The following is a 26,654-nucleotide window of genomic DNA, read 5'->3' on the forward strand; positions in this document are numbered from 1 at the left end:
AAGCCCCTACAGAATATACAGAGTGCACAGAGCTTTGGGTGGCTTTTTTTTTCTGTAAGTTAGCACTATATCTATTTTCTTTCTAAAATGGAGTGATCTGACTGATTCATTATCAAGTCACAAGCAATACGGACTCACAAAAGAGAATTTCAATCAATACGAGGTCATTAACCATCAGAAGTTATGCAGACAAATCCCACAGTGAATTATGAAAATGAAGCTCAAACCATACTCAGCAAAAATAACGATTACATAGGTTTTTTTAACTGAATTAGAGAAAATAAATCTGCTGCAAACCCAAATCCACCACAGAATTCTGAAAATCCACAAAAGCATAGTCCATAACTCTGTATGTTACAAGCTCTTTATTTATATCCATTTATGTCAGTAAAATATACAGATCAAATACTAATGAAATCTTAACATACTCCAATGTTAATATTTGAGCTATGTACTTTATTGGACCGTGCTGATGAAAATAAACATCTCGTAACATACTGAGTTGCATACCAAGGTTCTGGTTTTTTGTACAGAAATTAGGATTATACAGAATAACAGATGGAAGACCTGGCAAAAGGATTGTTTCTGAATACCACTTCATTATTTTATATATTCCGCTATATTTAAAACAGGAAGAAAAACAGGAATAGGATAAGCACAACAGATCACCCTCTTTTGCCTGCAGCTCATAAAGAAGGTCAGTGGAAAACTGTAGGGGCAATTTGGGGAGAATTTTGTCATTTTCTGTGGAATGCTGTGGATTTAATATATTCAGCCCTGGAGGCTTCTTCAGAGTTACCCACAGAGCAGTCAATGGCATTTGCTGAGCAGCTAAAGGCAGCAATCAGAAGAAAACAAATATTACAACTTGCAATCTGAGGCCTGTAATTTTAATCTAAACAAGAGGAAATAGCTACCATCATCAGATAGTACAGGGTAAGAGGTGTTTCTCTTTTGCTCAATACAAATGGAAAATCCTTCCTTTGCAGAAATTATTCTCCAGAGCCAAAAGCATGGCTGGAGACTTATGTTACAATTTCTTCAAATTTACTGTCTGCAGAGTCCTCCAGAAAACAGCAGCACTGCCAAGTCACTATTAGCACCTGAGCACAGTTTTCATCTATAGATACTTGAAAAAAAAAGTATTTTATCTTAAACCTTATTTAAAGCTACATGAACTGACTTCATTCACTAATTTTGTTTTCTGTCTTTTGTAGCAAACCCAGACACCACAGGCACAAGGATTCAAGCAATTCAGGGATAAAATTTGCACAAATAAATTATTTAAATACAAATCAAACAGTCATCTGAAGATAAGGTTCATGCTAAGTCTATTTGGTTTAAGTTCCTACGCTGTCTCCTCCCCAGGCTACCCACACTTCTACTTATTATTACTACTGAAGGGTTTGAAGAACTGGAGTCCTAATGAGCCACAAAGAACGTCACATCCTGAGAATATGAATGGATGCTCTTTATGCAACCCAAGAGGTCAAGTGAGAGTTGGACCAAGTACCCTGCTGTGGAGGAATGCCTGGATGGGAAGCTACCTCTGGTTCTGCCTCCCACATTCCACCAGTCCCCTCAGGACAGGCAGCAGACAGAGGCACAGCCAGACAGCCACCTAGACTGCCTTCTTGTAGCTCCCAAAAAATCAGAGATCCCCTGAGGATTGCTGTAAGTGGCTTTATACTAAATCAAGTCTCTGGCAGGCTCACAGACAAGGGGAACAAAGGTGCACAAAGCCAATCTGGGGTCTGTGCTCTGGCCCTCTGACAAGCACAGCCTGGCTGGCTTGCAAGGCTGTGGGCCAGGACCTGATGCCTTGGCTAAGAACAGTGATTGCTGTGCAGGAGGAGCTTCAAATGAAAGCCAAGAATTAGTTAGCAAGAGGACTACTGCAAGTCCCCTTTTTAAACATCCCAATGTGACTAAGAAGCATGGTCTCCATTTTCAAAAGGAAAATGTTAACTTTAGAGCCTTGGTCTCATTTACCATGAGCTGACTCAAGAGGCGATACTCACACTGGAACACCAGTAAACATAACCGACTTTAAGGGGAAACGGGAATCTCTTTGAAATCCCATGATCATTTTTGGTGCCTCTTTCCTCTATGCTGCTTAGAATAACAGTATTTTCACAAACATTTGCCCAGTTTTGTCCAATTCTACCTTTCCAATGGACTAGAGTTGCTTGGAAATTAACAGAGCTGTGCCCTCCTACATACAGAGCTAAGTTTAAATTTGACATTTCCTGAAACAATTGTTATTCTAACAAAGCCTGGGGTTGAATTTTCTCCTGCTCTGGAAAGTTTATTTTTTATGCTTAATAAACTTCAAAGGACTAAAGGAACTGATTAATTACACCCTTAATCTGAACAAAATGCTGCACTGAGGAAACTTCACTGCTGTCATACAGAGTAGCTTTGCTCAAGCTGGATGCCCATGCTGACCACATCCAAATTGAGGACTGCTTTCCTTTCTCATACCAGTTCCTCCCAGACACCTCAGTGACCAAGAACTTCCTGAGGAGGGTAATGCTCTGCAGTGCTTTGGTTACAGTTCTGGTTCCTACCAAAATTCTCTGCCTTTGCTGTATTAGTTTTCCAGTTTTTTCTTCCCTACTCCTAACCAGTATATACATCCCTCCCAGTGCCTGCCATGTTTCTAGAAGTGCAGGATGCTCCAAGCTGACAGGCCAGTGCAATTGCCATACCTGACAGCTTCCCTTTCCAATGCTGGTTTTAGTTTTAAAGTAGTCTGCTTTGCAGAGCCCTCCCGCAATTTGCTCCAACCTATGGCTTCACAATCCTAGAGTTGGGCCCAGTGGAAGTCAGCATCTTTGAAAACTCTTGTGACATCTTTCCCAACCAGCAAAAACTGGAGGCTTAAGGTCTTCAGCACTGCTCCCAGTTCCCAGCTCCCTTCCTCCTGAAAGGATTCTTGCTTTTCCCACTGCAAACACAATAAGGAATTTTCTGGTCATGCCCAGACACAGGACTGTTGTGTGTGTCAATCATTAATTTTTAAAAACTAAAGCACTTAATTGTTGCTTCCAGGAGGCAGCAGCTAAATGGGATCCCACTGACCTTTGGCAAAATCTAAGCTGCTACACACTAAAGGTTAAGCTCCACCTAATTTTCTTTCTACCCTTTATCTTTCTAAGACATCTCCAGGTAGAGTCCATTCAGCAGCACAGCCTTCTGCAAATATGCCAAGGCACTTCTTTTATGTTGGCTCAAAAGAAAAAATGCTACTTCATGACTTGCCAAGGACAACTCTTCAGGTAAGTCCTGGAAGTTTCCCATCTACGAATATCTGCACCTTTCACTCACTTCACTTAGGGTGACAGAATTCCAGGCAATGGCTGTTAAATGCCACTGCAGCCGAGCCCCTTTGAACGTTTTGTATTTCACCCAGTGATCTGGGGACATTTTAAACCATTCCTACTGTGAAGATCTGCTATAGAGAGAGTTTTCCAATGCACTCTCCTATTATTAGTAACAAAGATGCTTGTTTCACATATCTTTCTTTAAGAGAAACATGATTCCACCTACTCCAAAGAGACAGCTTCATCTGTTAAGGACTTAAACTAATTTGTACGGGTTGCTATTTTTATTAAGCCTGTATTATGTCCAACAAGAAGTACAAGGGAGTGTGGTATTACACAGTTAAAGATGACAACTAACTAAGAATTAGTAATCAAAAGGGGGAGAAATTACTCTTATGAGTACTCTGACTGGAGAACCCTTTATGGCACACAATCATGACTTGACATTATTAGATATCCTGCATGTATATCCCATATGCAAAGGTAATGCTCTCTGTCAAGTCTCACTGGATCCATTCCAGCCCCTGACACAGGACAATAAAGGCAAGTCAGACAGATGGCTAAGAAAGTTGTTCTCCACATCTCAAATCCAGTCCCTGGCTGTTCTCAGTCACTTTTAGACCCTTATCGAAACAGGACTGGACTCAAAGGTCTCGCACTGTTCTGTGAATCTGTGCAGAAGCTGGAAAACACTGCACATCACTTCTGCCTGTTTCTCAAAAATGTTTTTTAAACCCCACTTAAAGATCTATATATGGAGAAGGCGGACAGGGCAATGGATAAAACTTAAAATGGGCAGACTATCATTGTTCTGTCAAACACAAGGATGTAAAGTTTGCAACTGCTTCAACTGGGAAGGTTTCTACTCTTACTAGTAAAAAACTAGTCATCTGGCGACTCTAAGTTTCTGTATGTCATTTTAACCAATGTTTTATCTGTTTCCTGTTCACAAAATGACTATCACATGCTAAAGTCAAATATCTACTTCTAAATATTCTTTTCTTCACAATACTTCTAAGAGAAAAGACCTATTTCTATCTCAATGCACAAACCAGAAACCTATGACATTTTAAAACAAGTTAAAGATGGTGAAGCCCTTATAACGGACAAAGGGTTTGTTCAAGCCAGATGGAAGGGTCCATAGAGATAAATGTGCATTAATCAGGGCAGGTTTCAGAAAGCCTTTGCTCTGCACATGACTTCTCCTCACTGACAGATAGTAGTACTGTGTGTGAGCAGTGGATTCTGGTCATTACTGAATTACAGCACTCACTTGAAATTTCTGCATCAAAGCAGACCTGCCTAAGATGTTAGAACTGATACTGAGGTACATGTCACCCTAACCATTGTGAAAAATGAAACACGAATCAAACACAAAAGCCTCTCAGCAGTGCTCACCATGATAAGATATATACAAATTAATGCAGCTTGGCAAACTCAATGAATATCAACTGGCCATAAAATAATAAAAAAAAGGGTGTGCACACGTCAAAGTATTGCAACAGCTATCAATTTAACAGGAAACTCAAAGCAAAGGCAGATCCATATTGAGGATGAGACTGTTAACAGATGAGAATGAGGTCAGGAAACCTTATGTTCCATTCACAACTTAAAATTGCATCACGGCAGTCCTCCCAACTTCAGCTCACCTGCCAAGAGCACAGATGCCACTCATATCATAAAAACAGGATCGGGCCCATCCTTTCAGCCAGAGTCACTCTCTAAACAAGGCTGGGCTAACAGGTATGTCAGAGGGCATGAGCTATGCTTGCCTTGCCTTTACTGACCAGCAAGTAATTGCTTAGTTTACTCTCTATGAAGAATAAGCACCACTGGTACATTTTCATCAAAGGTGACAAATGTCCCTAAACAACAGAGAATACCTGTCTCTGAGAAAAGGACAGGAGGTCTGAGACAAGGATAGACTGAAGCTACTCTGGATGATAATACCACACATTTCTGCTTTCGTTGGCAGACCTGGCTCTCTGGCCCTGGCCTTGTGTTCACAAACTCTCCATCCTATTCCTGCTCTTCCCCAGGCACAGGGGTTCACCTGCTCCCGCATCCCTAAATTCATCCCTCTCCTGCTGGCACTAAAACTCAGGTCTCTCCAGCAAGCCACCACTTTGGCATCCCTGCTTCCATACTTCATCCCTTCATGCAGACCTGAAACACTGCTGTGAAAAATCGCTCGTCTCCCTGGATGAGCACCTCGGTCACACCACTTGCCTTTCAATCTCCCTCCTGGCCTTCCCTAGTGCTCTGCATCACATTCAAGATTTTAGCCCTCATTTTCCTTGCACTTTACAACTCATGGCAATTCTGCTAATTGCTGTAACGATCTATCTATGGCAGCTATTCATTCATACATACCCATGAGCACGCCTACACACACCCCTGTACATCAGCATGGTATGTGCTGATTAATGAAAGATAGAAGAAGAACAATAAAAGCCAAATCAAGCATATATATTTTTTAAGAATGTTATATTTCATGTTTCACAAAATCCCAGGCACACCCATGCTAACCGGCCTGGGTTGCTGATGTACAGAACAATGTGCTTTATTGTATGGAAGGAAAACAGGGAGTTTTGCATTTTGGTTCTAACGACTTTCAGTTTCTTGATAGTGCATTTCTTCTTGTCATTTCTCTACAGCACAGATATGTCCCAGATTACTTCGTAAACAAAGCAAAAATAATTTCTTTCATCCAACTGCGGTAGGAACTGAACAACTTAATCTGATCATTGTGTGCAAAGAAAATATTTCCAATGACGACATCTTCCTATGTCAATTGTTTTTTTATTACAGATGTCATCTCGATGTGCCACATTAATGCAGCTCTTTCTTCTCATTTCAAGATTTTAATCTAAGTTTGTTGCTCTAGTATTTTATTGGTTCAAAATACATGCTGTAAAATCCATGGCCATCAACTTTTCCTGTGAGCTAAAAATAAACTGCTCTTGTCAGATATGGTTAACTGCTAAAAAGTGTCAGAGACTTTTCTGAATTTCTTTGATAACTTCCTGTTTATGTGGTACTGACCCTAGTCTAATAAAGATCTTTTACACTTAGAATAAGAGGAGATTCTGCAGCATACTCTTCCTAAATGGACAATGTTGATTACTTTTGAAAGCCTTTAATACATTTCCCATATTAGACATGAACAGATGTCAGGGATGTTGCCAAGTGAAATTTCTTTTATGCAATCTTGGCTTGTTGTACAATAATAGCCCTTTCTCAACATGGGAAAAAATTACAGACCTAACTAATTTCCTTGACAGGGAAGAGTTACATATGTTTTCCACTTGTAGTTTTTACGACAAGTTTACAATTTTGCCAAACCTGGAACTAATTGGGACTGTTTCCAAAAATGGTCCAGTAAACCCACAATGTGTACAGTTAGCCTAAAATGCAGCAAATGATTGTTTGCTTTTACATTTTTTTTTTCTAACAGGGAAAAGTTAGATTGCACAATTATTTCATTTAAGTTACTTAAACACTTACTGTTTCATATCCTCCCAGTTTTTGAGCAGCTTGAAACATAGTCCAAAGGTTAACTGTTAGAGGGACAATAAGTATTTAGATAAGCATTGCATTAGCCAACATATTTCAAAGAAATGTAAATTAAACAGTTAAAAAAAAAAGAGGAAAAAAAAAGCTTACAGCCCCTGAAAAAGCTCCCATGAAATATTTTCCAAAGAGGTATTTACATAATCTGAAGAGTAAATATTAGCCCATACTATATATATTTTTAATTACATATAAGATAACAGACTTATAGATTCCTTAACAGGACTGGAAAAATACACTAAGACAAAGGTAATGGGCTCATTTGAGTTTGCTGATAAGAGGCACAGTATAATGACTGTAGCATGTTTCCACAACCTTGCTAATAAAAATTACTCATTGGGAAGAAAGTCGCTTTTAATTATTTGTTGAATACTGATTTCATTAGCAAGGAAGCATGAGCCACACACTGGTTCACAGAGAAAGCCTATTGATTAGACAACAATATCCAATATTTACTGCGGCTCCAGATAATGGTCTCCATAATCAATGAACAATAAGCTGCGTTCTAACGGGTCCCGTGTGAATGAACCCAGATGGAGCACAAATGAGCATTACCATAATAATTATGCTGTGGCTTGCTGTGCCTTGCCCATGGCTGTGGGGTTGTAGGCACGGAGGCAAGTCAGTTCAAAAGATGTGTTGGGAGACAGTTGTTACTTCCTGCAGAACTCCCCCCCCCAACGTGCTTTTCATCCTGGCCGTGGGGCCACTGCTTGCTGCTGGTGTCTCACTTTTATTTTATTTATTTATTTATTTATTATTTTAATTGTTACAAGAAAAATTGATGTCAGCCCTATGAAAGGTGTATGCGTGATTCCACCAACAAACACTGATTCCCCATGGACATGCCGCAAATACTCCAGGTCAGCAATAATACTGTGGACCACGGAGGATGGGATCTCTTTCTCCACGGGGGGATGCTCTGTTGCAGAGTACACACTGCCTCTTTCCACTAAGCTATTTATATTGGCAATGTTTGCACAAGTCTTGCTGGACAAATACAGAGCCCCATCCTGCAAACATTTCTGCTCTTCTCAGTATACTTACTCTTGGTATTTAAGTATTTGCTGGATCAGGCCCCTAATTTATAATGAATGTCAGGCAAGTCTCAGTGTATTTCAGCTAAATGTTAGCAGAGGGTCCTAACCCTGGTGGGGAATTTTAAAAATAATACTTTAGCTTGTCTTTCAAGCCCACCCTGTCTCTATTCTTGAGGGAGTGCAGAATAAAATGGGGGGGGGGAAAGAAATCATTTCTTCAACACAAAACATTCTGAAAGCCTCATTGAACCTTGTTGTACTCTTTCAAAGCTATCGAGAGCTTTGCTTAGGCCTTGATTTAATCTGAATCAATGCATAATGCAACGAAGCTGTTCATAGTACATTAATTTTACTTCCATTTCAAGCAGCCAGTTTTCAGACAAACACTGTAATCATTTGGAGTTATATAAGTTTATAATGGCTGCTGGAGGCCTGTTGCAATCAGTGCCAATTGCTATTAGGTATGTAAATTGTTATGTAAAACATACAGGTTTGACATTCTTCATCAAAATAACACATGGTTTTAATCTGGAGATAAATTAGAGTAAATAATATTTCAATCCATGCCGTTTTCCCTTTAAGGAAATAAAGTACCATTCAATCTATAGATAAGGAGGAAAAATACCCCCATTTACAGCTTTTGTTGGAAACTGTGAAAGATCTACATTGTGCCGCAATATTTATGCAAAATTGGGTTACAACTGTATCTTCACCACCTACAATTGTTTTACAGATTGTGGCACTACAAACTGTACATGTCAAAGCAATTCTAAACACTGCATTCTGTATTAAACAGATACAGTCTGGTTTTATATTCTCCAAAGTCAGTAATTTATTAACTATAAACACATTCTGGGGCTTAAGAATATGATCCCTTTTGTGCCTTTCTTGACCACCTTTAAATATCTTCCTTTAATATTTGTCCTTTCATAAAGAACATCTGGGCACAATAAAGATACGTCATATTATTAACTCAGAAGAAAGGCATTACAGACGCTGCAGATTTACAAAACAGAAAACTAGAGAGTTTTCAACATGCCTATTTCTAGTCATAATGAGCAGATTTAAACCTATAAATATCTGGCAGCAACTATCCCAGAAGGAAGAGATGCAAATCTAGGCATAAGACAGTGAAATGCCTGGACTGGAAAACGTGTAGATATAAATATGGTCCCCCCCATCCATAAGGTTTTAAAATAGGCGTCGTGTGCAAATGCTTTCTCCAGAGAAGCCAAACCATTCTAAAACGTCAACAAGAAAGTGAGAAAAAGGATACTTACTCTGCTTAAAACCTAAATAGGGTATTCGTTCAATTGGTGTTTTCCTTTCTTTCATATATTTATAAAGAGCCACAAGGAAAGCCTGCTCATCAGCTCTGCATTCTTCACCTACGGCAATCTTTGATTTATCCTCACTTGAGCCTTTCTTACAGTTGTTGTTGTTGTTACTCTTGGGTTTGGGCAAAGCTGACTTAGCCTCACATTTTACCTGGGAAAAGAAAAGATGTCATATCAGATCTGGGTAACCTTTAATTTTCACTTAAGGAATAAATACCCTCTCCCAGCAGAATGGATTGTTGAAAAAATGAAGGCCAAACCATGTGACTGTCTTTGAGGGGAAACAAAGGAAGCTATTTATAGAGCTAAATGTCTTGTTCTGAATCTTAGTCACAACATTTTTAAATAGCCACATCTTTAAATCATTATAACTCATTGGTAATGCTCTCCAGATCTGCATTTTTATGACTATACATTGCTATGTCACAGACAGCTTCCATCTCTCACATACACTTGCCATTAGCAAGTCTAATAATAACCTTCGTTCCAGGATTGACACCGAGCATTGTCAACTCCCATAGACAACCCTTGGAGCTGAGGGTGTTCAGCCCCTTCCAGGAATGCTCAGCAGCCAGCCCTGAAACAACACATTTTTCTCTCCTTTGGCCCACCAAAACAGACGCAAACCTTGGCAAGCCTTACCCAGGCAGAGCTCTCAGCACACGAGCGGAGGTTCTGCTGTAGCATGGACTCAAGTCATGTGGATTTGGGCATCGTCTTAAACTTGAGCACAGCCCTAAGTCTTTAGGAGAAGGGAGAGGCTGGTAGCTGGAGCCTGTCCTGGTAGACACTGGGAGCCCCAAAGCACATGAGTCCCAGAGCTTCAGGTTTCCCACTGGCCTGCCCAGCAGCTGTGTGCCAGTCAGAAAATTAACAAATTGGAACCACTTTACCTCTTATCAGTATTCAAATATGGAGAAAAACATCCAGTGAGACTGGTTTAATCCTGCAGTCCCTCCTGAAGATAATCCTCTCACTGAATCAAGTAAATTATAAATCAAGCATTCACTTGATGTGTGTATACAAAAAAAATAAAAAGAGCAATCTTGCAAACTGAAGTGTAAAAGTTCTATGTGATCAAGACATTGGGACTATGCAATCAATACATTTCCAGCAAAATACTGGAAGTCCTCTAATACAAGATAGTGGATTTGCACTGCCCCTTCAAGGTTTTTGAGCACTGTCAGGGGCCTTCGGGCAGTTCCATACCCTATCCAAGACACATCCTTTGTGCTCCCAGAGGGAGTAGGGAGACTGTAAGAGCCAGTATTTCGTATTTTAGGAGGACAGCTGAGGACAGCAGGGCATCTTGCTGCACAGGAAAACAGGAGCTCTCACTCAAGCAACCAATGGACTCTCCTTCAGAACTGTCAGTTCTAAATCAGGTGCTTCCTAGGCACTTTTGACATTTTGGAAACAACTGCTGTGTAAAGCATTACATATGTGCTTGTAAACAAACAACAAACATATGATTGGAAAGACCATGATACACTCATTTCATCTTAATAAAGCTACCCTGCATTTCAGGTTCAGGGAAAGCAACATCTTTATACTCCATTAGGCATTAACTTTGCAGAAAGCTCTGACTTGAGGTTATCTGCCTCCATAGTTTTCCACAGATGGTGGACAAAGCAGTGGTAGCTCCTAACCAGACAGGACAAGTGGTCACAATCTTCCATGGTAGTTGATGCTGCTGAAAAACCTCCATGTTGGTCACTGCAGGGTACAGGCTCACTCCTCCCAGGCAATGCAGCAGAGACTGGGAAATGGACTTCTTATGGGATTTTTCCTGATCACTTGCTGCTGCTATATGTCCACTGTACTGCTTGATATTCTCCAGCAGCATGGTTCAAAAAGATACTGTCTTCCTACAGCACAAGACACTGTGCTTGGCCTTTTAGCAATAGATATGCTTGTTGATTAAACTTCTGTAAAGATCCTGGGTTTCATCCAAAACTCAATGGAGCTAATGGGATTTTTATCCTTTTAAATGAACTTTGGATTTCCTCATCCACTGTTCAGGTCAGAGTTGTAATCCCCTGACTTTTTTACTTTGGCTCCTCACAAAAATTATTTAACAGCTTCCTCTTATAAAGTTTAGATTACATTGTCATAAGTTTCAATGCTTCTCCAAAGACTGGTTAGCACTCCTAATATGAACTCATGACTTCAACAACTTTAGGATTTTCAACTTGAGCTGTAAATTTGGAACAAATTCACTGGACCTGGGAACATTTATTCAGTTTTGTTACCTGCTTGCTTGGATTTTCTTCTTCAAACTGGACAACTCAGAACTATGTTTGCAAAGACAACCTGGGCATGAACACTAACTGAAATCCAAGCTCACTGCTGTGCAAGCAAACTAATGGCAAGAGATGAAGGGAAACAAATTAAATAATATAAGAAAGCCACCAGTAGTGAGAAAAACCTGTGGTACACACAAACTCCCTCTCTCCTGTCTACAGAGAAGTGAGGTCAAAGCACCTGTGGAAGTCAGAGGTGCCAAAATGCAATGGATGGACTCCAAGCAGTGTCAGGTTCAATGAAGCTTTGATGAAGGCTGCAATGCTTCATCCACTCAGTGTTTGAGACCCAGTGCTGCATCTCTGGGGGTGCCCAGAGATGGGCTCTGGAACATCTGACCACCTCCTGCCATGTGTTCCATCAGAGGCGGTTCATCCATGACTAAATGACCAGTGAACACTCAAGGCTACACCCGTGTGTTTGTCTTCTCCTGCCAGAGGTCACACACAACACAGACCACTACAGACCCGCATTTTACAGTTTCAATCAGAAAATGGCTGAGGCGCTCAGAATAAATCTCCACGTCTGAGAGCATTCCAGGTCACCTGTGGCCACAGGAAAAGCATATCCTGGCGACTTTTAAACTAATTTCCGAGATCTTGCTGTACAAATGAAGTGAGAGATTTACTTCAGCATTTGCACTACAAGACGAAATGAGTAGATTCATTTGGGGACAACTTCCATGTTTAACAAGTTAATCCTTTCAATTCTTCAAAATGGTCAGATTGGCCAGTTTTAAAAAGCCTTAGAAGGCATTTCTGCACACTTTGAATGGGAACACTCTTCGGGAGGATGAAGCAGGCACAATGAGGGTCATGTTGGAGTCTGCAAGTCCCAAAAGCCTGTCCAGCACTGATGACACGTGAAGGAGTGAAGTACAAAAGCCTCCAAAGTCCTGGGAGTGTTTTGTGAGAAGAGCTTGATATATCCTTCTCCAGGAGAGCTGATGCTGCCTTAGTAGACAGCCTTGTATTCTCTTCCCAGCCTAGGAGGGCACTCCCCTGGGATCTTCCCCCAGAGGTACTGAAATGGATGCAGTGACCAACAAGAAGTGACACATGAAAGACCCGCTTTCCCTGGCAGCACCTGCAGGTCCATGACCACATTGACTGTCCCGCTATCACTCTATTTTTAACAAGCCACCTACAGTGGAACTAACTCAGAGCTGCTCCTACCCAACCAGAAGCTTTTCCATGTCAGGTAACTGTAAAATCCTACAAAACAATCTGCTGATGGTTCAGGGGAAACACGCCTAATGAGAACTATGTTGTAAGGATGTACAAAGCTTTCTAGTCACTGGCAGCTGAGAACGTGAAATTCAGCAAGTCATTACAACCGTGCAGCTTGAATTGGTCTTGACAGGCTTAAATCCACAGAGTTCAGAATGCCACTTCTGCTGTTTCCTGACTTAAACCATAGAGCCACTGCAACTCCATCAGAGACATCGCCCCGCCACCGGGAAGTGAGGCTGCTGTCAGACACTGAGGGACACGATCTGAGAATGCAAGCAGCACAACTTCTGCTCAAAAGGGATTTCAGCTGGAACAGGAGTATGGCCAGGACCATGGCCAAAACGCTTCAGCATCTGACACAAGTGGATTTGTCCCGTTTACACCAGCAGTGTCCAACTCTGCTCTCCACGGACCCATTGTCAGCATTAGTAGGAGATAGAGCACTGACAGGAGGATAATAAACAGAAGAGTCCAACATGGAGCTTCAGATGATGACTTAACATCCCAACTGTTCCCAACAATGAGAAGACAGTAGGTGGGTCTCCGTTCATCCCCCTTCCCCAAATACACTTCCCCTCCTTCCCCAGTAACCCAGAGGCAGGGTCTGTGTGAAGTGCAGTACATCTGCTGTAGAGGGTTTGATTCGCTGTCCTTCTCTTATTAAAGTATACCCACAGCCCTGAGACACAGATGGATGTGAAGAGCCACAGTGAAGTCAGTGTGACTACATGCAAGAACATTATATCATGAGCATGTCTATTATTTATAATGAAATTAAGCTGGCCAAGATAATTAATGCTATTAATATCTGCACAATGATGAGCACAGTATGACTAGATAAAAAGGTGGAATTACTTCTGATCTGAAATATCCTCCCATCTGACTAGTAGGGTAAACCCAAATATAAACACAGAGGATAAACAATTCGGTATGAAGTGTTACTGTAGATTTTAATTATCTAGTACCTATATATCAGGTGCTTAAGAGGCAGAACTACTTGTGCTACAGTCCAGGGTGCTTTGACAATACGGTCCATGTTGCAGTTCACTGGTAATATTTCAACATGAAAAATGTCTTGGGGGAAGGGGACTTGAGGCAAATTGAGACATTTTCACACTGCCAATTTTGCATGTTCTTTCACAGAGAAAACATTCAGAAAAACTATAGTATCTGGCAGGACCCCGCAACTCAACACACCAGGCTCCACCATCTCTTACCATGCCTGTCTAATACGATAGTACAGACTCCAACTGAGCACAATAGGGCACAAAAGGAAGAGAAACAGTGACTTAAGGGCAGAGCTTCATCATGAACTTCAGCCTCTTTTATTGTCATCAACAGAAAGCACAGTTTTAACTGAACTCCTAGGGTGGAGGAGGAGGTGGAATTTAATTTGCCTTCCTATGAGAAACTGAGAGCAGAACACTTCCACTTGACCTCTTTAACCTCCTAATCTCCCAGGACATTCACTGTGTACAACAATACCCACGCAAATGGGTCTATACATTCACTGTATTTCCTAAAGAGATGGTCACAACAATGGAAATGTTTTTCAGATACACATCCATCTAATTTATTGAAACAGATTTGGCAGGAGTTGGCATAAAAATTCAGTATATGCAAACCTCTACAGCTGTTTAGCTCAGAAGTATCAGTGACAAAGTTCTACCTCAGATAAAAATCAAGTAGTGCTCTAAGTAATTTTCCATCTTTGCATCTAAGAGTTTCAAATTAAATCATCTTGAAAGGAGCCATTTGTGTTGCTTTTTTTCTAAGAGAAAACCAAATTCCTATTTAAAACCACTCAGACAACATAGAAAATAGGATGCAATTTACACTACAGAAGCTTCATTTTAAAATATTTTAAGGAAAAGACACAAACCCATAAATATCTAAAAGATTAAGTGTATAAACACAAATCAATGATCCAATTTTTACTTGCAGTATGAGCTAAGCACTTGCAGCACATACAGAAGACTCTGTAAAAGCATGCACTATTCAACAAATCCTGGAACATGCAGCTCAGCACTAAGTATTAAGGAAACAGCCCAGATTTTTTTTTTAAGCTTTTGTACTGAGTTTCTGCCTTTATCTTTTTTATTTTTTTTTCTAATTTAAAAATGTCAAGATCAGGTAATGTCGCTTGTGTGTGCTTCTTAGAAACCATTACTGAAGCAGTTCTTGTTTCATAGTCTGTTTATCTTCAAACTTATATTTAGAAGTACATTGTAACAGAGTGAGCTGCTCCCAGGTTTATTTTTAATTTGAAGATACTGTCACAAACTATGTTTGTGTGTCACAGAATGTGAAAACTAACACTAGATGCCAAGAAAGCTTAAGCATTACCAGTTACCAACAAGCTGATAGCATTAGGTTGTTAGGTGATTATAGTTGTTGGTAATTTTGAACACAGGCATGATTAAGTGAAAAATAAAACTATTGAAAAAATTACATTTATCATCCCCAAGAAAATAAGTTACACTCTAAATCTGAAACAGCACGCTGGGAAACAAAGGCAGGGTTGTACCTAAAAAAGGAGAGTGTACTGAAAAGAGTATTATTAAGTGATTTACCTTGGCAACAGCTTTGCTTTCAGAATTATTGTTGGAATCCTTAATGCCATTTAATGAATCTCTTCTCTGTGGGCACGGCTTCTTTTTGCGCGGTCTGCCTTTAAGATTTGGCGCTGAAAATTAATGGAGAACAATTTGAGCACATTGTCTTATCCTGAATTCTTAACAGCTGAAAGCATAATAAATAATTCCTTTACAATCAGTCACAGAAATGTACACATCTGTCTACAGTAAATGCTTATTACAAGATTCCCATCCTCCGTGGGTTACGTCTTGACACACTATACATTTCTATAGAATATCCCTCAAAGCTAATCTATTCCACTTTCACATAGCTAATTAATGTAAAGTCAAACACTGGTCTCCGAAGGACTCGGAGAGAAAGCACAAATATTTCTCCATGGTACAAAAAAGAACAAAATTGAATATTAATGGGTAACTTTGCATTAATCACCCTGCTGCCTTTATTATCTCTAATCTTCAAGCAAGAGTACTAACTACTATTTCCAACTTTGGGAAACATCTGGCTTTCAAAACGTTCTGAAATATTGAAATTCCTCACAGCTCCAAGAAATGTTTATATATCCCGTCATTCTTGTCAAAGTTCTTCTGAAAAAGTTTAAGAAAAAAAAATAAAAAATTACTCCTGAGTCCTGAAATGGATCAAAAAAAACCTTAACAACTAGCTGTGGAAGTTGACAAGTACTGAAATAAGTGATTGATTGTTTCATAAGGGTTACATACCACACATACTAATTAACATGAATCACTTTCAGTTTTGTCCAATTCTTAAGATAAAACAGCTCTGAAATAACACAGTGACTAAATCCTAACTGTGCTGAGCCACATGAGGAATGGGATATGGATCATCATAAAAAATATCACACTCATCTTTCAATAGTAGTATTACGATATAAATTATGATCATATATAGAAATAATAGATGAAGCAGATGTTTGCTCATTATTACGTGTCCTCTCTGCTTTCAGATTTAAAAATCAGCCTCTGACTACTATGGCAACATTTAAAATGATAAACAATCATTAACTAATGACTGTACTGAATAAGATAATTTCCTTTAAACCTTTAATTTCTAGGTAACCATTGTTTTCATTACTTAAAGGGAGGATTAGAACAATGTCAGAAATCTAAACATCACAAACCTCTTGAGTATCTTCTAATTGTTTTTAATCTTACATTTGTCACACAGCAAGTCAGTGGTTTCGGGACATTTTACATTTTAATTAGTTTGCAAACACAATACAGGGTATTAATTTGATTTTATAGTTTGAGTAACACTGTCATATTTGGTCTGTTCAGAGAAGGAGAAAAGTTGCAGGTTTAAAATCAAAAGTCACATCCTTTTTCTTCCTCCAACACAGGCACATAGTAAAAAAAAAAATATATATATATGTGTGTCTGTGTGTATATATATATATATATATATATATATATATATATGTAAGTGCATATGGGTGTAAGTCTATATTTGTGTCTATCTAAAAATATGTTTATCTCCCTTTAGAAATATCTCCATCTATCTCCAGCGAAGCACATTCTGCTTATTGAAAAGTACTGCAGAAAGCAATTCTGAAATTGTCATCTGAGGCTAACATGCAAAATCAAACAAAGAGAGAAAGAAATTATTACCCATTCCAGTCGACAAACATCTGCCTGATTTATATCTGTACTCATGAATGCTACAGCATGTGACTGCACACTACGTCGCTGGGAGTCTCGACTTGGTGTAGATGTCAGCCTTACACAAAATGAACACTCAGAGTATTTGCTCTGTGCTTCCAAGTCCCCTCCCCCAGCTGTTCCATTACTCATATAAACAGAGATGAGCGGCTCGGCGGGAGCATGGGATGAGCTCCAAGGATCCAGCGCCGGTTGCCAGACTGCCAGCCCTGGCCACGCCACCTGGCCTTATTCATAAACCCCGCTCAGCCTTCGGTGTATTCCTGGTGCCTGCTTGTTTTTTGGCACATGACCTGGATGGGATGGACAGATCCCTAACCACCGTCAGCGCCAGCAGTTGCATCTTCTTTAAGCAGGTACTGAAGAGAACAGTAACATTCCCTGAGTTTCCTACACCCTGGCCCACAATGTTGAAAGATCGACCTTCGAACGAATGGATCCCCAGGCCTGGCCCAACACACTGCAGAAGAGGGATGTGGCTGAGCAAATATCAAATATACTTGCATATCAATTACTTGTCCTTTCTTTCTTTCTTTCTTTTCTTTCTCTTTAATGAATAAAGAAACTAGTTCAAGGCTCAGTGTTTTCCAAACATACTTGTTATCCTGAGTTTTGGCACTCTACTCTGTATCACACTATAAAGCACTGCTAATGTTTTGCTAAAAGCTTTAAAAGCAAGAAGGCATTTGTTTCTAAATTCCAGGTATATTGAGCTTGCATATAAACACTGTTTGAATTGGAGCCTTCCACGCAGAACTGGCACAAACCCACTACGAAATGGGTATTTGCATTCTTCCCATGGCTCAGGAGCTGCAGCAGGGAAGGTCTGCGCACAGCACACATGAGGACCATCCCACACGTCCCATGGTATGACTTTAAATCACCTGAAGCCCTTCCAGATCTGACACACAATTAACAAGAAAGCAGCAATAGGAATTAATACCAGAAGAGAAGGTCCTTGCATCTAGTATCTATTCTGTACAAGAAAACATTTGACATAGTTCCAGTCACACTTGAAACTAAGCCATTAACATTTGCTCCCTAAATCATTATAAATAAATGCATTATTTGAAGATTATTGCATTTCAGTGACGGCCATTTTGTTCTCTAGAAAATATGACTAGGACCGAAGAAATCATTTACAAGTCACATACGTGTTTCAATTTTGTAATTTTTTTTGTTTAATTTCTGACATATTCATGAGCACACTGCAAATGTCTTGAATTTGTTATTCATAATTATTTTGAAGCAATTTTACACACATGTTGTGGCTTAGTCTCAGTCAGTTTTCATGATGACATTGTATGCTTAGTATTTACTGGACTGTTAAGTGAGTATCCTATGTTATTTTTCTGTTTTCTGGTGGAGAAAGACTTCTGGCATGACTACCTGAGAATATCTGAAACGATTCAATTTCTTCACATGTTTGTGCATATGGCTTTCAAAACCATTTTCTGAAAGCATTTGTGGCAGTGAGACCTGATAACTTGCACATTTCCAGAAGGTGAGAACATAAGCAAAGCAAATTAAAGTACAAAATGAATACATAAGTACAGAAGAAAGTTTGCATTTATTTGCCACCTCTTCAGTCTGAGTGCCTGTAACAGGAGTATGAGAGACACAGGACAGCACCAGCTTAAAAACTTCCTTTCCTGTGCATTTGACAACATATTTGCCTTTTGCCAAGGTGTGTTGTTTTCCATCCTTATTTCCTTCTTTTTGTTTCCTACTGTATCTGAAAGAGGGGAAAACTCAGCCACTGAAACATCTACTGGGACCCCTGATGGGCTGCTGGGAACTTGTTTTGCCTCTACTCAGGTGTGATTAAAAGGATCAGTACTAGCATAGCAGAGGTGTCCTGTACACTGAAGGTTTGCTGACTCAAGGAGCCTCTTCTTGGGATCACAGCTCATCCCAAATTTGCTAGTCACCACAAAGGGTATGTTCACTTAGAACCAAGCAAAGCACAAGACATTACCTTTCCTGTGCTACAGCAATCTAGAGCCCAGCCGGGAAAGCCATTTCACCTGCTGAGTCCTGGTAAACATTTCAGGTACGACCAGGCAAAACACAGCTACTGCAAAATGCACAGTACAAGGTAACTCTACTTGAGTCCTGGAGTCCCCAGACCATGGCTACACCCCGTAGTGCCAAAGCACCAGCAATACTCTATGTGTTTTTACTACAAACTGTCACTCCTGAGAGGTTAATGCAAAGCCCGTGTCATGTACAACACAAGGAGTTAGATTATCTGTACACGTAGATTGGCAAATCTTTGCTGACTAAAACGTACCCTAGTAAGAAGCTGTCCTGGTGCTCCCAAAGCCTGTTCTTGTGAGCTGCCTACAGACTATAGCAATCAAACAAGGACAGTCCAGAGGCATCTCTGCACAGAAATAAAGACCAGGAATCGCAGAGAAGCTCAGCAGCAGGCTCTGACTCTCAGAGTAAGAGAGGCACACAGAAAGAGAGGAGCTCATGGCTAATCTGCTCAGACTAGCTAGATGTTTCCTCTCTGTTCATGAAGCCACGAAACAGCATCACTGCTCAAAAATTACATCTTCCCCTCCAACACTCACATCACTCTGTGCAAACATCAGGATATTTTAGGTGATCAGGACAGGCCAGAAAGAGCAGAAGGTGGCAACTGCCCTGCCCACTTACTCTGAAAACTTATAAGGTTTTGGCCACTGCTCTCCTGTCACTACCACCCTCAGTTATTCAACTCTCACGCGAGAAAGAGGAGCATTTCCAAATCTCACCATCTACAACAACTCCTCGCTCTGGGTTTAACCCAAGGAAGGCAAGTTCTACGCAGGTGAAAGAGAAGTACCCAAAAATGTGAGCTGCCAAGGTCAGCCATGATTAAACACTACCTATGGTGGAAAAGCATAGGTTGCCAGAAGAAGAGAGCACCTCCACCTGCCACCTTCTTTTCCTGCATCCCCAGGGTGGGGAAGTGATCGCTGGGCTTACCCTGTTATCAAGTCAACCTCCCTTGAGCCACATCCATGCCAAGAATGCCATGTACTAGAGGCACAAATAAGTCAAGAGACAATGACTGTGGGTTTGGGGTACCTGATTTTAGCAGGTCAGTTACAGTAAAACTATCTATTTTTTAGGAGTCTGATTATCACTGGAACTCCAGTGAGTTCAACCCTCCCAATAACACTGGAGCACATATTTTGGCTAATGCAAAAGATATGTTGTTATAGGGAGGGTGTTAAAAAAAATAGTGGCCTTCACACAGCTGAGGTCAAGCTATGTTGGCACTCTGTCAAAATCAGTGGTGTAGCCAAGAGTTTTTAATGAGCCTGGAATGCATTACCTCATTTGTCATACCTGGATCACTTACTCATGCTGAGCCCAAAATAACCTTGGACCTTGCTGGCTGCTCAACAAACCACGTAAGTAAACAGTACTGTACTCATGCCTAAAACATGTACCTTTTAATTGCCTGCTCCACATTTCTTACTCTAAAGCACATCTAAGCAACTGTGATGCTCATGATCAAAGTTCTTTCCGTTTCAAGCCTCTCTGACCTGTGTGACCATTTCCTGATACAACTTTTGATTTTGTCTTGCTGATATTCCAGTTTCTCAGATACACTTCAAAAGTAGGAGAAGAAAAAGAGAGAGAGAGAAAGAGAAAAAAAAAAAGGAAAGGAAGACCATTGCTGTGTTTTGCTGAGGACTGTACCAGGATAGCTGCTAAGCATTGCTAATGCACTTACAACTTGCAGTGCCAACCAGATTCTGGCTGCCTGTTGTTTTCTGTGACCGTGTTTCTGTCCTGTGGAAAGCTGAAGGAAGAACAACAGCATTTCTGCCAACTGCAAAAATCAATACAAGAAAAAAAAAAAAATCAACCAAGCTTGTAAAAATGTCCAGGGCCATCACCAAAGAAGGGCCAGCAGAAGATCTGGGTCTACACTGAGGGTGGGCTCACAGAGTCAGGTGAGCTCTAAACACAGAGGTGGGAGTGTACCAGAGGGAAGCAATCACAAACCAGGATTAAAGTGGAGCACTGGAAGTTGCAAGGAGTTGATAAACAGGGATGTGCTGTGGTGCTGGGTTCAGAGGAGACGTGCGCTCGCATGAGGCAAAGCTGCAGCACACCTGCTAAATGCATCAACAGCCTCTCCTCCCTGAAGGACACCTTGCGGAATGTCTCCTCATAGAATCTTTTTGCACTGTGCCAGTCCTTCATATGCCTTCCAGCTTTCACACACATGCACAAAAGCTGTGACACCAGAATCCTTGGCCCTAAGCTGCAAAACCATCAGTAAATACAGAACAGACTAGGAGACCTTCCCTCTTAGGCAGGTGGAAACGGCAGGATGTGTCAGATCACAGAGCTATTCACAATGCAGGTGCCAAACAGAAGCTGGAAGTGGCATACAGAGGTACCCGGCCATCAAAGTCAAGGTGAGAAGAATGGTTCCAGATCTCCGCAAAATCCATGAACTGACCATGCCTGATGGCATGGTGGCAAATAGCAGGTGGCAAATGCTGGTTGGTGAGGACATCCCTAAAGCAGCCTGGCAAAAGTTAGCTCCTGTCTGAAAATCATGGTTACATGTTACACCTTTTAAAATGTAATGAATAGAAAGTTAACAGGTTTAATGGCTTTAACACTCACCCCTCTAGGGGGCTTCTGGCATTCTGCAATATCTGAAAGTTAAGGAAAGTATATTCCTATATTTAAGCTCTGTCTCAAAAACTGTTCGGAGATTACTTCATCTCGCATACTTTCTGGAGTCCTAGCTGCTTCCTTGATTTCCTTGTCACCTCCATCTCTTTATTTTCTCTCCTTTACCTCATACCCTTTTCTTCATTCTGAGTTCAGGATCTTACATTTCATTTATTTTCCTTTCACCCCTCAAAGTTTATTTAAAAACTTTTGCCTCCTGGTAACAGGGTCCGAGAAGGAGAGCCTGGGGCATTTATCACCCAGGCATGCTGAGCTGAGCTGGTGAAGAGAAGTGAGTTGTAACTAATCTAATACTGCATCCAAGGGTCAGAAACTGAAGTGGCTGAAAAATAAAGCAAAAGATCAGACTACACTAAAAAAAACCCCAGACCTTTGTTTAGGAAACAACAATACCAACTGAATTTGGGGAAGCTCTCATTAAGATCCTAAGTACACCTACAGAAGTCAGTGATGAGCATCTACCAACAGCTCAAGCTCTCATCGAGCTGTGGAGGTCACATAGCCTCTCTGCAAACACACACGCCTCTTGCTTACTCAAGCTGCACATAGAACAATCTCAATATTAAAATTATTTTTACTCATCTTTTTCTAAACGCAAACATTTGTTTATTCCCTTCTCTGTAACTGAACTTGCCAGACCTGACCTGGAAACCTCAGAGCACAGCAATGAACAATCTTACAGGGAACATTAAGGAACCATGCTGGCTTTCTAACACACACGGAGAAAGAGTGGACTTGTGTAGCCATTTCTGAAAGTTTTGTTTTGGAAATGAGATATCCCATGCTCCATGTGGGGAAAATCAATTTGCTACCTCTCTAAGGAAAACATTCCTCATTTGGAAATAAGTGAAACAGACACTTCCTTGTGTGGATTAATGTGGAGACATATGACTTGCTGCAGACTGTTGTTTTGACCCCCCTCCTGACCAGACGATCTCTGAAAAAAAGTAAAATGGTACTATTTTTCGTGGATTACAGTTCAGACTAGCATTGCTTTTAATAGAAAAGTCAGAGGAACTGCAAATATCAGGTTGGCCAATTTTGCAAAAAAACTCAATGTTTCTTTTTGGAAGACGGGGACAAGATTCAGGATGAGGCTGGAAGTTTCTTTTTCTTCATTTCAGGGTGGCTGGAAGTTAAGACTTTTTCTTGATCTGGGCTTTGTTATGTCCTGCTGACTAATGTGGGTTTTAAAAGAAAATGGAAGGAAGTTGCTGTGTTTTATTTTTTTTTTTTTGGACAAAATCTATACATGAGTTGGAAATTATGAAGTGCAGTAAATTGAAAAGGGAAGTTGAAGACTTCAGAGAAAAATCTATGCTTGACAAATATGTGACATGCAAGAAGACCTTAGAGCAAATTAAAAATAATAATAAAAACAATCCAGTGTAGGCCTATTACTGGCTACAGATGACAGGATTGTTACTAATGATTCAAAAAGAGGCAGAGGTGTTTGGTAAATATTTGTTCCATACTTGCAAAGAAGCCAGATTATATGCTTGCAAAAGAATATAATTAAAGCCAGTCAATTCACTCGGTTTTACAGAAACTAGATCTTAAAACAACAGAAAAGAAAAACAAACAAAGCACCTTATTTTACACTTTGAAACTACAAGCTTGGTTAGAGAAACTAGCTGCACACATGGAACTTACCTTCATTCAGTATGACAGCTGATTTAATACTAAATAACTCTTTGATTAAAAAACAGCGCTACATGATTTTATTCAAGCATATATTGAATGGATTAATAGCTGGCTAAATGATAGAGCTAAAAGCAGGCATCAGTGGGGAATTTCTATCAAATGTAAAGACTTATGGTGGGATTCCACAGGGGTTGCTCCTGGTCTTGCTAGTATTACAAATTTTTATCAGTGAAATAAATATAAAGTCCCTGACAGTAACATTCACACTGACACAAGGACTGGCACAACACTAAGACTGACTCATACAAATGAGTAATCAGAAGGAAAAACGGACCAGGAACACACAATGCTCCTCAGTACTGCTCCAGCACGAAACCTGCGAGCAAGGGTTACAGGTCCCACTGCCCAAGCCAAGAGTGACACTTCACAGGCCACTCCCCACTGGAAATTCAACACACCCTGATAGGAAGATGCCATTGCCAATGGGATGTTTGCCTTCAAGGAGGTCTGACGAACTTAAGCTGTGCTGGGTTTGAGCAAAAATGACTGAGAAGTGACTTCACTAGGTAATATAAGCACCTCAAAGGTGAGAAAAAGCTGGCACTCAGAAGCGAGGAGGCATAACCAGGCGTGCCTAGGCACTGCAGTCCCCACAGGTGGTCTCACAGCAGAATATGGAGGCGTGCCTATGACCAGCTTTCTCAAGACCCTTCAGGAAAAGCCTGAGCCAGACACAAGCTGGTGTGCACAGGGCAGGAAGAAACACATGCAATTCGAGGGTCTTGAAGGTCAAGTTATCAGTGGGGCTGGGTGTCCTGTGCTGCTGCCAGGAGAGCCCGGGTGCTGCGGGCGGCTCAGCAGCCTGGCGGGATGCATGGAGCAGGCGTCCAGCTGTCTGGCTGTGCTCCTCGCTCAAACAGCTGTTTCCCTTCTCCTTCAGAAAAAAAGGTGGTGAACTGGATGAAAGCATTTGCCAGCAATTTTGGCTGATGAGCCACTGCTTGGGGTTCATACCAGATTAGATGACTCCGTGATTCTTCTGGTGAGAAACTGCGTGAGTATAGGATCAAATACAGTGAAGTACTGAGCTATGCAGGACAAGGAACATGAAGAGCTGCAGCCTTGATTGAGCAAAGTACATGCGTAACTCGTAAAGACCTGGAACGTGGAAAAGACCTCTGATGACCTCACTGGGGCTATTCACACCTTTGAGGCTAAGCCTGTTAAGCATCGAGCCACACAACCAAGCCAGCATGGCTCTCTCTGTCACTAGTGGGAAAGAAGCATTCAAGCCCCGAACAAAGAAATCATCCTATCTCATCATGAAACACCATGTGCTTGGGCAGAATCACAGGATCAGACAGAGGTTCGTCAGATTTCCCTCTCCCTCAGAAATCTGCAGTCAATCTCCAGCCTTGAAGCACTCCACCCCAAAGGTCACCTCCTGGAAAGCTGCACCCAGCAGACAGGGGCTTCAGTTTCTGTAGAAAGGTCACAGAAATATTCGAGAAGTGCAGGACTGACTTCTCAGAATAGTCAGGGTTAAAAAAAAAAAAAAGGGCAAGCAAGCAACGAAAGGAAAGTGAACAGGTTCTAACAGATTATGTAATAGCCAAGACAAAAGCAGTGTAAGCAGGGTAGCAAGAAATGAAAATGCACAGCAAACCCATGGAAGTCAGCCTATCTGATCAAAACTCATCAGAACACTCAAGGTAGACTTCCCATTAGAGGGCTTTAGAAAATAAAAGACAAATCTTAAGGCAGCTTTCCTAGCAATGTTTCTTTTTCTCTCCAGTAAAAGCCAGCGTTTGTGTAATTGCTGTCTAGCAGAGTCAGCAGTACCCAATGGAGACGCGACCTACGTACCTTGGAAATACAGTAGATACACAACCAGTGATATCCACACAGATAGACAGATGAGATGGGCTAATTGACTGATGGACATCATGCATGAATATAAACAGGCAGAAATTCATGCCAGAAGGATAAAATGGACAGCTTTCCAAGACCTTGTTTTTGGGAATGACAACAGCAGGTAAAGAAGGAACAATCATTGAGTTGTGCACAATGTGAAAACTACAAATATATTCTTTAAATAAACTCTTGCATTTCTGATTTGTAACTGATTATATAAGAATTTTTTTTTTTTAGTGTAAGAATATTATAATTTCCTTTCACTTTTTTCCCTTTGCACTTGATAATTGCACTGTGAAGTAATAAAAATTTGTTAGGCATAATCAACCTGCATGAAGATATTAGTAAAGTGACAAGCAGAAACTACAGAGTAAGCTCCCCCCTTTGATGCCTACATTCAGCTTCCACCACAATGAGGACTACACAAGGCATTAGGTGGAGGCAGGAGCAGCAGCCACAAGATAAGCCCTGCTTCATTCAAATCTCTGGGTCATCACCAACTTCACCAACAGCACTTGGCTTGCCAGGCCCCCCATCACAGTGCACACAGGAATAGTTCAGAGGTTCAGGAATAACTCTTCTTCCACAGATAGCTTGGCACGAAGCCTCTGTACCCTGGGAGACCTGCATACACCTGGCACAGGGCTTTAATGCTGGGGTGCAGAGGTGACACTGCCCAGCACTGCTGAGCACAGGAGGGATCTGTACTTATTCACCAGTGAAAACCAGCGGTGGAACTGTAGTAATTCTGTCAGGTTGTTCACAAGTAGAAAGGGAATCTGTATAACTCCCAAAACACACCAAAAAAAGGTGGTTTAAAAGCCCTGATTGTAAGATCATGTGCCCAGTTTAAATGAGTCCAAACCCCATGGACTCAGTGTAATCTTCCCAAACATCAACAGAAACAAAACTGAGCCCATCTCTGCATTACAGCCTCAGTAAATCTCTAGCACTCAGAAAAATCCAAATAAAACCGAGCTGCATCCATAAATTTATCTGAGCAGGGTAGGGTTTAAACTAAATATGCAGTCAGTTGTGCAATATTCTTTCGTAGTCAATACTGGTTCTTAGGAAATTATCTGAGTGAATTAAGTGGAGGACTATTAAACAATTTACACACTTCCTTGTGTTTCAGATGTCTAATTATAGCCGTGTTTGTCTCTCCCCGCAGAACTGTTGTATACCACATGGTATGCATATTTCAGCATCCAGCATTATTAACTCATGACCGACTGTCAGTTGATCATTATCTAACACATGGGGTCTGCAAAAAAAGCCTTATTTGGGCAAAAGCAGG

General features: G+C 40.8%; 1 protein-coding gene and 1 long non-coding RNA gene across 4 annotated transcripts in view; one reads left to right on the forward strand and one right to left on the reverse strand.

Moving 5' to 3' along the window:
• LOC113950109 overlaps positions 1-6,309 on the forward strand; it is a 16,942-nt gene extending 10,633 nt beyond the window's left edge. The window contains exons 2-3 of the long non-coding RNA XR_003528671.1: positions 3,162-3,281; positions 5,984-6,309. This is a non-coding gene — a long non-coding RNA (uncharacterized LOC113950109). The remainder of the gene's footprint in view (positions 1-3,161; positions 3,282-5,983) is intronic.
• Positions 1-26,654, reverse strand: part of ARID5B (AT-rich interaction domain 5B) — a 117,507-nt gene that overhangs the window by 22,646 nt on the left and 68,207 nt on the right. For 2 of the 3 annotated variants that reach the window (XM_027649473.1, XM_027649472.1), the window contains 3 exons: positions 15,386-15,498; positions 9,220-9,427; positions 6,834-6,886 (listed from right to left, as the gene is read on the reverse strand). In XM_027649473.1, the coding sequence (XP_027505274.1) occupies positions 6,834-6,886; positions 9,220-9,427; positions 15,386-15,498 (374 nt within the window). Of the gene's footprint in view, positions 1-6,833; positions 6,887-9,219; positions 9,428-15,385; positions 15,499-17,035; positions 17,131-26,654 lie in introns of those variants that run through there. The other variant, XM_027649474.1, reaches the window with a different exon arrangement.

The sequence above is a fragment of the Corapipo altera genome, unplaced genomic scaffold, assembly GCF_003945725.1.
Source record: "Corapipo altera isolate COAL_440 unplaced genomic scaffold, ASM394572v1 53, whole genome shotgun sequence".
Classification (NCBI taxonomy): domain Eukaryota; kingdom Metazoa; phylum Chordata; class Aves; order Passeriformes; family Pipridae; genus Corapipo; species Corapipo altera.